Below are 12901 nucleotides of genomic sequence, written 5' to 3' on the forward strand. Positions count from 1 at the left end.
TGAGAATACTCTGAAAAGAGCTTACTCTACCGCTGCCGGTTTCAACATGGTAGCTGCCGCTACTCACGAAGTTACCAGGACCTTAAAGAGATGGTTGTCCAAAGCACAGGACGACATTGATTCCGTGTTGAAAGAGATGACATCCTGGATAACTTTAGGAAGGTTAACTTGGCAATAGATTTAGTGGTAGACTCGGCGCTACAGCAGGTTACCATAGCATCCAGGTCTATGGATCTCTCCGTAGCCTCTCGTAGAGCCTTGTGGATCCGTCCTTGGGAAGGGGATAAGACCTCAAAGTTCCAGCTCTGCAATCTGGAATTCTCTCCAGGACGTTTATTCGGTCCTCAACTGGATGACATAATGGAGGGAGTTTCGGATCGCAAGGGCAAGTCTTTACGTCAGCCGAAGACTGCTCGAAGGGGATACAAAGCCAGGGAATATTCCCCTCCAAGATCAAGACGTGGCGGTTTTTCTTCTCGTGGCAGAGGCAGGGGTCACAAGAGAGGTTCCGAAGCATCCAGAGATGCAACTAAGAAGCCCGATTTTTGACGGGTAGCGTCTTCCTGTGGAGGGGACATCTCCGTTTTTTTATTTCGGCGTGGGAGGAGATTATACAGGACCGGTGGGTCCTTTCTTTAATTTCTCACGGGTATCTACCACCTCTTCATCAGTGCCCTGGAGAGAGAGTAGTAATATCTCCCCAGTTGAGTTCTCCAAAGAGAGAGATACTGGAGGAGTCTATTCTGGAACTTCTAGCCCTAAGGGCAGTAAAACCAGTATCCCCCTCTTAAGTAGGAGGGGGGGGGGTGTATTCACCCATTTTCCTAGTTCCCAAGCCATCAGGCAAGTTCAGGTTAATAATAGATCTCAGATATCTAAACCAGTTCATTGCAAAGAAAAAATTCAGAATGGAGACAATCCGTACAGTGAAGACGATACTTCAGACGGGAGATTTTCTTGCAACCTTAGACCTAAAGGATGCATATTTTCACATCCCAATTCATCCTTTTCTTCAGGAAATATCTGAGAATTGCAGTATGGGTTCAGGGAATCCTATTGCACCTTCAATTCCGAGTCCTTACGTTCGGAATTTCTACAGCCCCCTTCATCTTTACGAAGGTAGTTTCTGCCATAATGGCACATCTTCAGGTGAAAGGAATAAGAATAATTCCATACCTGGACGACTGGCTGCTATTAGCAGAATCAAGAGAGTTATTGGAGAATCCTGTTCAAATTACTCTCGAACTGTTAGATTGTCTAGGCTGGATAGTAAATCAGGAAAAGTCTCATCTTGTTCCATCCACAAGAGGATCCTTTCTTGGTTACGAAATCAACACAATTCCGATGACACTACACTTGTCCCAAGAAAGGAGGGACCGCCTATTAGTGGCTGTGAGGTATCTACTCAGACTACGTCAGATTTCGATAAGAACCCAAATGAAAGTCCTCGGTCTAATGTCCTCGTCAATAGAGGCTGTTTCTTGGGCCTCTGGCACCTGAGACCCCTGCAGATTGCAGTTCTCGGTCAGTGGAACCGATCTCTTTTCAGCCTAGACCCCAAGATGACATTGTCTGCATCAGTCTGAACCTGGTGGACTCACTTTCAAGATGGCGTGCAATTCGAGGAGCCAAATTGGATCATACTTACCACAGATGCTTCAGGCATCGGTTGGGGAGCCCACATGTTCAAGAATCAGTTCAAGGAACTTGGAAGCAGGCAGAAAGGATGATGTCATCCAATGCCAGAGAATTGAGGGCGATCTATCTAGCCTTAAGTCACTTTGCCCCCGGTCTCAAGGGCAAAGCAGTAAAGATCAAGACGGACAACAGAGCATCCGTATACTACATCAACAAGCAGGTAGGCTCAAGATCTCAGATTCTACTCGGGGAAGTTGAAAAGATCATGTCTTGGGCAGAGAACTGGGTATCAGGGATATCAGCAGTTTACATAAGGGGAACACACAACGTGCTAGCAGATTGTCTGTCCAGAGACATTGTACTACCAGGAGAATGGTCCCTGGATCTGTTAATTTTTCAAGAACTAACAGAGAGGTGGGGTATTCCACAAGTGGACTTGATGGCCACCAGGAACAACACAAAGCTCGAGAAATTTTTCTCCTTGTATCCGACAAATAACCCGTTAGCAGTCGATGCTATGACCATTCCGTGGACATTCAGCCTAGCATATGTGTTACCTCCTGTGCCCATGATTCCCAAGGTTTTGAGGAAAATCAAACAGGATCAGTCCTCAGTAATCGCAATAGTTCCGTTCTGGCCCAAAAGATCCTGGTTTCCCCTGCTCATGACCATGAGTCAGGGGATATATTGGACTCTTCCTCTGAAGAGGAATTTAGTGACACAAGGAACACGGATCTGTCACAGTCTCAGATCTTACAATCTGACAGCCTGGAGGTTGATCGCACCCTTTTGATGGCCAAGGGCTATTCAGAAAGAATTTTGGACACTTTAACTTGCTCAAGGAGTAAAGCTACTAACCAAGCTTATGCTAGAATAAGGAGAATTTTCCTAGCTTGGTGTCAGTCCAAAGGTGTTGATCCCTCCATCCCAACAATTCCTGAAATTCTAGAATTTCTTCAAGATGGGTTTGAGAAGGGCCTATCACCAAGTACACTCAAGGTACAGGTCTCAGCCCTTTCTGCTGTTCTTCAGAGAAGACTTCTGCTCCCTCCTGAAATTAAGAGCTTCATAAAAGCAGTCTCTCGCTTAAGACCCAGGATTCTAGGACCTGTCTCTCCGTGGGACTTACCCCTAGTTCTAAGGAAGCTCTCAGATCATCCATTTGAACCCATTCAGGACATTCATTTTAAATTACTTTCTTTTAAAACAGCATTTCTACTGGCCATAACTTATACTTATAGAGCCTTATACTATCTTTCTCAAGGACAAGGTCCTGCTGAAATTTCTCCCTACCTTTCTTCCTAAGTGTGCTTCTTTCCAAAAAACGAACAAAGTTATTGCCTTACCTACGCTTCATGATGAAGAGGATCAGTTACTTAAGAATCTAGATGTAGTTCGTTACTTGAGAACTTACCTGGAGAGAACTTCTACTTTTAGGAAAGAAGAAAATCTTTTTGTTTTTTTTCACGGTCCATCTAGAGGTAAAAAGGCTTCTAAGCCTATCATATCTAGATGGATCTGTGACTGTATACATTTTTGTTATACTTTGGAGGATCTAGATCCCCCTGCTTTTACTAAAGCATATTCTACCAGATCTGTTGGATCTTCTTGGGCTGAAAGATGTTCAGTTCCCATAGAACAAATTTGTTTGTATGCTACTTGGTCTACTCCTGTTACATTTTTTCGTTATTACAGGATGCAGACCAGGCTATCCTCTCCTCTCTCGGTTATTAATACTTCTAAGCATTGAGGCCCTCCCTATGGGGTATTCTCCTTGCTATATCCCCATATTGTGTTGCTGACGGAGACGCTAGGGAAGATGTGATTTGATTGATAATCTGTTTTCCCTTAGTCTCCTCAGCAACACAAATCTCCCTCCCTAGTATTTATTTTATTTCTTTATAATTACTCTGATGTTTCACTGTAAGTACGCCCATTATTTGGGCTATATGGGAAGGGCTATGTTTTTTGTTATTAAAATTCCTGCGTCCCGTGGGCGCATAGGGGCGTAAGATACCCCCATATTGTGTTGTTGAGGAGACTATAGGAAAACAGATTATCAATCAAATCACATCTTATTCCATAGATAAGAATAAGGTCATGTGACATCACTCCCAGAATCCCTCACCTCTCCAGTCATATCCATCTGTTATTACATAGATAAGAATGAGGTCATGTGACATCACTCCCAGAATCCCTCACCTCTCCAGTCATATCCATCTGTTATTCCATAGATAAGAATGAGGTCATGTGACATCACTCCCAGAATCCCTCACCTCTCCAGTTATATCCATCTGTTATTACATAGATAAGAATGAGGTCATGTGACATCACTCCCAGAATCCCTCACCTCTCCAGTCATATCCATCTGTTATTACATAGATAAGAATGAGGTCATGTGACATCACTCCCAGAATCCCTCACCTCTCCAGTCATATCCATCTGTTATTACATAGATAAGAACGAGGTCATTTGACATCACTCCCAGAATCCCTCACCTCTCCTGTCATATCCATCTATTACATAGATAAGAATGAGGTCATGTGACATCACTCCCAGAATCCCTCACCTCTCCAGTAAGCCGGAAGAGTATCTGTAGGGTGAGGTTTATGATCCTGTCGGCCATCTTGTTCCTGTCTCTCTCCATGGTTGATGGGTCATCCAGGAGAATTCTCTTATATAGAAGATATCAGCAGAGGATCCTGGTTTGGAGAAACCTGAAGGGAAGAAGAGGAGACGATGTTACAGATGTCTGATGTGGAGGACATTGACCCCCGATGAGGTGACAGGTGAAGGGTTCGGAGGTTTCCATAGACAATGAATGTAGCGGCTCCATCTTACAGGAGACCAGTGCCGAATTCTCCGAATTGTGAGGTTAAAAAATGTTAAGTTCTGTAGAATTCGTTGGCGACGGTGGCGCAAAATGATATTATTATTTTATAAGATGGAAAAACCTGGAGTAAATAAAACAAAAAACGTAATCCTAAACATATAAGGTACTGAAGGGGTTACCTGCTCTACAGTGACCATAGATATATATATATAATTCCATCCACAAAGCTGTGCTTACAGGACCTGCGATGATGTCACCGTCATGTGATCAGTCACATGGAGGAGGAGGAGTCACATGATCAGGGGCTGCTGCTCTAGGCTCATCTGCTCAGTGTATGCAGGACTCTGCTGTGCTGGTTGTGATCGCTGCTGGATGAGCTGAAGTTATGTGTATGCAGCAGAGCTGTGTGTGTGTGATGTGCGTGGTGCAGAGCTGTGTATGTGTGTGTTATATATGTCTGCAGCAGAGCTGTGTGTAATGTGCATGTAGCTGAGCTGTATGTGTACACAGTAGAGCTGTATATGTGTAATGTACATGTAGCTGAGCTGTATGTGTACACAGTAGAGCTGTATATGTGTAATGTGCATGTAGCTGCGCTGTATGTGTACACAGTAGAGCTGTATATGTGTAATGTGCATGTAGCTGAGCTGTATGTGTACACAGTAGAGCTGTATATGTGTAATGTACATGTAGCTGAGCTGTATGTGTACACAGTAGAGCTGTATATGTGTAATGTACATGTAGCTGAGCTGTATGTGTACACAGTAGAGCTGTATATGCGTAATGTACATGTAGCTGAGCTGTATGTGTACACAGGAGAGCTGTGTATGCGTAATGTACATGTAGCTGAGCTGTATGTGTACACAGTAGAGCTGTATATGTGTAATGTGCATGTAGCTGAGCTGTATGTGTACACAGTAGAGCTGTATATGTGTAATGTACATGTAGCTGAACTGTATGTGTACACAGTAGAGCTGTATATGTGTAATGTACATGTAGCTGAGCTGTATGTGTACACAGTAGTGCTGTATATGTGTAATGTACATGTAGCTGAGCTGTATGTGTACACAGTAGAGCTGTATATGTGTAATGTGCATGTAGCTGCGCTGTATGTGTACACAGTAGAGCTGTATATGTGTAATGTACATGTAGCTGAGCTGTATGTGTACACAGTAGAGCTGTATATGCGTAATGTACATGTAGCTGAGCTGTATGTGTACACAGGAGAGCTGTGTATGCGTAATGTACATGTAGCTGAGCTGTATGTGTACACAGTAGAGCTGTATATGTGTAATGTGCATGTAGCTGAGCTGTATGTGTACACAGTAGAGCTGTATATGTGTAATGTACATGTAGCTGAGCTGTATGTGTACACAGTAGTGCTGTATATGTGTAATGTGCATGTAGCTGAGCTGTATGTGTACACAGTAGAGCTGTATATGTGTAATGTACATGTAGCTGAGCTGTATGTGTACACAGTAGAGCTGTATATGTGTAATGTACATGTAGCTGAGCTGTATGTGTACACAGTAGAGCTGTATATATGTGTAATGTACATGTAGCTGAGCTGTATGTGTACACAGTAGAGCTGTATATGTGTAATGTACATGTAGCTGAGCTGTATGTGTACACAGTAGAGCTGTATATGTGTAATGTACATGTAGCTGAGCTGTATGTGTACACAGTAGAGCTGTATATGTGTAATGTACATGTAGCTGAGCTGTATATGTACACAGTAGAGCTGTATATATGTGTAATGTGCATGTAGCTGAGCTGTATGTGTACACAGTAGAGCTGTATATGTGTAATGTACATGTAGCTGAGCTGTATGTGTACACACTAGTGCTGTATATGTGTGATGTACATGTAGCTGAGCTGTATGTGTACACAGTAGAGCTGTATATGTGTAATGTGCATGTAGCTGAGCTGTATGTGTACACAGTAGAGCTGTATATGTGTAATATACATGTAGCTGAGCTGTATGTGTACACAGTAGAGCTGTATATGTGTAATGTACATGTAGCTGAGCTGTATGTGTACACAGTAGAGCTGTATATGTGTAATGTACATGTAGCTGAGCTGTATGTGTACACAGTAGAGCTGTATATGTGTAATGTACATGTAGCTGAGCTGGATGTGTACACAGTAGAGCTGTATATGTGTAATGTACATGTAGCTGAGCTGGATGTGTACACAGTAGAGCTGTATATGTGTAATGTACATGTAGCTGAGCTGGATGTGTACACAGTAGAGCTGTATATGTGTAATGTGCATGTAGCTGAGCTGGATGTGTACACAGTAGAGCTGTATATGTGTAATGTGCATGTTGCTGAGCTGTATGTGTACACAGTAGAGCTGTATATGTGTAATGTACATGTAGCTGAGCTGTATGTGTACACAGTAGAGCTGTATATGTGTAATGTGCATGTAGATGAGCTGTATGTATACACAGTAGAGCTGTATATGTGTAATGTACATGTAGCTGAGCTGTATGTGTACACAGTAGAGCTGTATATGTGTAATGTACATGTAGCTGAGCTGTATGTGTACACAGTAGAGCTGTATATGTGTAATGTGCATGTAGCTGAGCTGTATGTGTACACAGTAGAGCTGTATATGTGTAATGTACATGTAGCTGAGCTGTATGTGTACACAGTAGAGCTGTATATGTGTAATGTACATGTAGCTGAGCTGGATGTGTACACAGTAGAGCTGTATATGTGTAATGTACATGTAGCTGAGCTGGATGTGTACACAGTAGAGCTGTATATGTGTTATGTACATGTAGCTGAGCTGGATGTGTACACAGTAGAGCTGTATATGTGTTATGTACATGTAGCTGAGCTGGATGTGTACACAGTAGAGCTGTATATGTGTAATGTACATGTAGCTGAGCTGGATGTGTACACAGTAGAGCTGTATATGTGTAATGTACATGTAGCTGAGCTGTATATGTACACAGTAGAGCTGTATATGTGTAATGTACATGTAGCTGAGCTGTATGTGTGTAATGTGCATGTAGCTGAGCTGTATGTGTACAGTAGAGCTGTATATGTGTAATGTGCATGTAGCTGAGCTGTATGTGTACACAGTAGAGCTGTATATGTGTAATGTAGCTGAGCTGTATGTGTACACAGTAGAGCTGTATATGTGTAATGTACATGTAGCTGAGCTGTATGTATACAGTAGAGCTGTATATGTGTAATGTACATGTAGCTGAGCTGTATGTGTGTAATGTGCATGTAGCTGAGCTGTATGTGTACACCGTAGAGCTGTATGTGTAATGTACATGTAGCTGAGCTGTATGTGTACACAGTAGTGCTGTATATGTGTAATGTACATGTAGCTGAGCTGTATGTGTACACAGTAGAGCTGTATATGTATAATGTACATGTAGCTGAGCTGGATGTGTACACAGTAGAGCTGTATATGTGTAATGTACATGTAGCTGAGCTGTATGTGTACACAGTAGAGCTGTATATGTGTAATGTGCATGTAGCTGAGCTGTATGTGTACACGGTAGAGCTGTATATGTGTAATGTACATGTAGCTGAGCTGTATGTACACAGTAGAGCTGTATATGTGTAATGTGCATGTAGCTGAGCTGTATGTGTACACAGTAGAGCTGTATATGTGTAATGTAGCTGAGCTGTATGTGTACACAGTAGAGCTGTATATGTGTAATGTGCATGTAGCTGAGCTGTATGTGTACACAGTAGAGCTGTATGTGTGTAATGTGCATGTAGCTGAGCTGTATGTGTACACAGTAGTGCTCTATATGTGTAATGTACATGTAGCTGAGCTGTATGTGTACACAGTAGAGCTGTATATGTGTAATGTACATGTAGCTGAGCTGTATGTGTACACAGTAGAGCTGTATATGTGTAATCTGCATGTAGCTGAGCTGTATATGTGTAATGTACATGTAGCTGACTATACTATAATACATGTATATACTATAATACTATAATACATGTATATACTATAATACTATAATACATGTATATACTATAATACTATAATACATGTATATACTATAATGCTATAATACATGTATATACTATAATGCTATAATACATGTATACACTATAATACTATAATACATGTATACACTATAATACTATAATACATGTATATACTATAATACTATAATACATGTATATACTATAATACTATAATACATGTATATACTATAATACTATAATACATGTATATACTATAATACTATAATACATGTATACACTATAATACTATAATACATGTATATACTATAATACTATAATACATGTATATGCTATAATACTATAATACATGTATATACTATAATACATGTATATACTATAATACTATAATACATGTATATACTATAATACTATAATACATGTATATACTATAATACTATAATACATGTATATACTATAATACAGACATTTAGTGTATTGTGTCCTGTTATTGTCGGTGTCCATACATCTTCTTATCCACATAGACACCTACAGTCACCGTCCTCTGACATATACAATATAATACATGTATATACTACAATACTATAATACATGTATATACTACAATACTATAATACATGTATATCCTATAATACTATAATACATGTATATACTATAATACTATAATACAGGTATATACTATAATACTATAATACATGTATATGCTATAATACTATAATACATGTATATACTATAATACTATAATACATGTATATACTATAATACTATAATACATGTATATACTATAATACATGTATATACTATAATACATGTATATACTATAATACATGTATATACTATAATACTATAATACATGTATATACTATAATACTATAATACATGTATATACTATAATACTATAATACATGTATATACTATAATACTATAATACATGTATATACTATAATACATGTATATACTATAATACTATAATACATGTATATACTATAATACATGTATATACTATAATACTATAATACATGTATATACTATAATGCTATAATACATGTATATACTATAATGCTATAATACATGTATACACTATAATGCTATAATACATGTATATACTATAATGCTATAATACATGTATATACTATAATACTATAATACATGTATATACTATAATGCTATAATACATGTATATACTATAATGCTATAATACATGTATATACTATAATGCTATAATACATGTATATACTATAATGCTATAATACATGTATATACTATAATACTATAATACATGTATATACTATAATACATGTATATGCTATAATACATGTACCGTATATACTCGAGTATAAGCCGAGTTTTTCAGCACGATTTTTCGTGCTGAAAACACCCCCCTCGGCTTATACTCGAGTGAACTCCCCCACCCGCAGTGGTCTTCAACCTGCGGACCTCCAGAGGTTTCAAAACTACAACTCCCAGCAAGCCCGGGCAGCCATCGGCTGTCCGGGCTTGCTGGGAGTTGTAGTTTTGAAACCTCCGGAGGTCCGCAGGTTGAAGACCACTGCGGCCTTCAACATCATCCAGCCCCCTCTCACCCCCTTTAGTTCTGAGTACTCACCTCCGCTCGGCGCTGGTCCGGTCCTGCAGGGCTGTCCGGTAAGGAGGTGGTCCGGTGAGGAGGTGGTCCGGGCTGCTATCTTCACCGGGGAGGCCTCTTCTAAGCGCTTCGGGCCCGGCCTCAGAATAGTCACGTTGCCTTGACAACGACGCAGATACGTCGTTGTCAAGGCAACGGCTCTATTCCGGGCCGGAAGCGCGGAGAAGAGGCGCCCCCGGTGAAGATAGCAGCCCGGACCACCTCCTCACCGGACCACCTCCTTACCGGACAGCCCTGCAGGACAGGACCAGCGCCGAGCGGAGGTGAGTACTCAGAACTAAAGGGGGTGAGAGGGGGCTGGATGATGTTGAAGGCCGCAGTGGTCTTCAACCTGCGGACCTCCGGAGGTTTCAAAACTACAACTCCCAGCAAGCCCGGACAGCCGATGGCTGCCCGGGCTTGCTGGGAGTTGTAGTTTTGAAACCTCTGGAGGTCCGCATGTTGAAGGCCGCAGTGGTCTTCAACCTGCGGACCTCCGGAGGTTTCAAAACTACAACTCCCAGCAAGCCCGGACAGCCGATGGCTGCCCGGGCTTGCTGGGAGTTGTAGTTTTGAAACCTCTGGAGGTCCGCAGGTTGAAGACCACTGAGGGCGAATGATGAGAAGAGGATGATGAAGGGGGGGGGGGGGGGTGTGGGGATGATGAAGGGGGGTGGGGATGATGAAGGGGGGGGGGGTGGGATGATTACAAGGGGATGATGAAGGGGGGATGTGTGGGATGATAAGGGGATGTGTGGGATGATGACAAGGGGATGATGAAGGGGGGATGTGTGGGATGATGACAAGGGGATGATGAAGGGGGGATGTGTGGGATAAGGGGATGTGTGGGATGATGACAAGGGGATGATGAAGGGGGGATGTGTGGGATAAGGGGATGTGTGGGATGATGACAAGGGGATGATGAAGGGGGGATGTGTGGGATGATGACAAGGGGATGATGAAGGGGGGATGTGTGGGATGATGACAAGGGGATGATGAAGGGGGGATGTGTGGGATAAGGGGATGTGTGGGATGATGACAAGGGGATGATGAAGGGGGGATGTGTGGGATGATGACAAGGGGATGATGAAGGGGGGATGTGTGGGATGATGACAAGGGGAAGATGAAGGGGGGATGTGTGGGATGATGACAAGGGGATGATGAAGGGGGGATGTGTGGGATGATGACAAGGGGATGATGAAGGGGGGATGTGTGGGATGATGACAAGGGGATGATGAAGGGGGGATGTGTGGGATGATAAGGGGATGTGTGGGATGATGACAAGGGGATGATGAAGGGGGGATGTGTGGGATGATGACAAGGGGATGATGAAGGGGGGATGTGTGGGATGATGACAAGGGGATGATGAAGGGGGGATGTGTGGGATGATAAGGGGATGTGTGGGATGATGACAAGGGGATGATGAAGGGGGGATGTGTGGGATGATAAGGGGATGTGTGGGATGATGACAAGGGGATGATGAAGGGGGGATGTGTGGGATGATAAGGGGATGTGTGGGATGATGACAAGGGGATGATGAAGGGGGGATGTGTGGGATGATAAGGGGATGTGTGGGATGATGACAAGGGGATGATGAAGGGGGGATGTGTGGGATGATAAGGGGATGTGTGGGATGATGACAAGGGGATGATGAAGGGGGGATGTGTGGGATGATGACAAGGGGATGATGAGGATGTTAATGACGGGTCTGGATGATGACAGGGGGGGATGAGGTATTTCCCACCCTAGGCTTATACTCGAGTCAATAACTTTTCCTGGGATTTTGGGTTGAAATTAGGGGTCTCGGCTTATACTCGGGTCGGCTTATACTCGAGTATATACGGTATATACTATAATACTATAATACATGTATACACTATAATACTATAATACATGTATATACTATAATACTATAATACATGTATATACTATAATACATGTATATACTATAATACTATAATACATGTATATACTATAATACTATAATACAGGTATATACTATAATACTATAATACATGTATATACTATAATACATGTATATACTATAATACTCTAATACATGTATATACTATAATACTATAATACATGTATATACTATAATACTATAATACATGTATATACTATAATACTATAATACAGGTATATACTATAATACTATAATACATGTATATACTATAATACATGTATATACTATAATACTATAATACATGTATATACTATAATACTATAATACATGTATATACTATAATACTATAATACATGTATATACTATAATACAGACATTTAGTGTATTTTGTCCTGTAATTGTCGGTGTCCATACATCTTCTTATCCACATAGACACCTACAGTCACCGTCCTCTGATATATACACTATAATACATGTATATACTATAATACATGTATATACTATAATACTATAATACATGTATATACTATAATACTATAATACATGTATATACTATAATACTATAATACATGTATATACTATAATACTATAATACATGTATATACTATAATACTATAATACATGTATATACTATAATACATGTATATGCTATAATACTATAATACATGTATATACTATAATACTATAATACATGTATATACTATAATACTATAATACATGTATATACTATAATACTATAATACATGTATATACTATAATACTATAATACATGTATATACTATAATACTATAATACATGTATATACTATAATACTATAATACATGTATATACTATAATACTATAATACATGTATACACTATAATGCTATAATACATGTATACACTATAATGCTATAATACATGTATATACTATAATACTATAATACATGTATATACTAT

The 12901-nt window shown here is 40.4% G+C and overlaps 1 protein-coding gene across 4 annotated transcripts in view; it reads right to left on the minus strand.

Moving 5' to 3' along the window:
- LOC130298168 (gastrula zinc finger protein XlCGF57.1-like) overlaps positions 1–12901 on the minus strand; it is a 29975-nt gene that overhangs the window by 16521 nt on the left and 553 nt on the right. The window contains exons 1-2 of one of the 4 annotated variants that reach the window (XM_056551103.1): positions 4709–4977; positions 4208–4355 (exon numbers count right to left, since the gene is read on the minus strand). In XM_056551103.1, coding sequence (XP_056407078.1) covers positions 4208–4285 — 78 coding nt within the window. In that variant the 5' untranslated portion in view covers positions 4286–4355; positions 4709–4977. Of the gene's footprint in view, positions 1–4207; positions 4978–12901 lie in introns of those variants that run through there. The other 3 variants (XM_056551090.1, XM_056551094.1, XM_056551083.1) reach the window with 3 other exon arrangements.

Source organism: Hyla sarda, chromosome 1 (assembly GCF_029499605.1).
Source record: "Hyla sarda isolate aHylSar1 chromosome 1, aHylSar1.hap1, whole genome shotgun sequence".
Classification (NCBI taxonomy): domain Eukaryota; kingdom Metazoa; phylum Chordata; class Amphibia; order Anura; family Hylidae; genus Hyla; species Hyla sarda.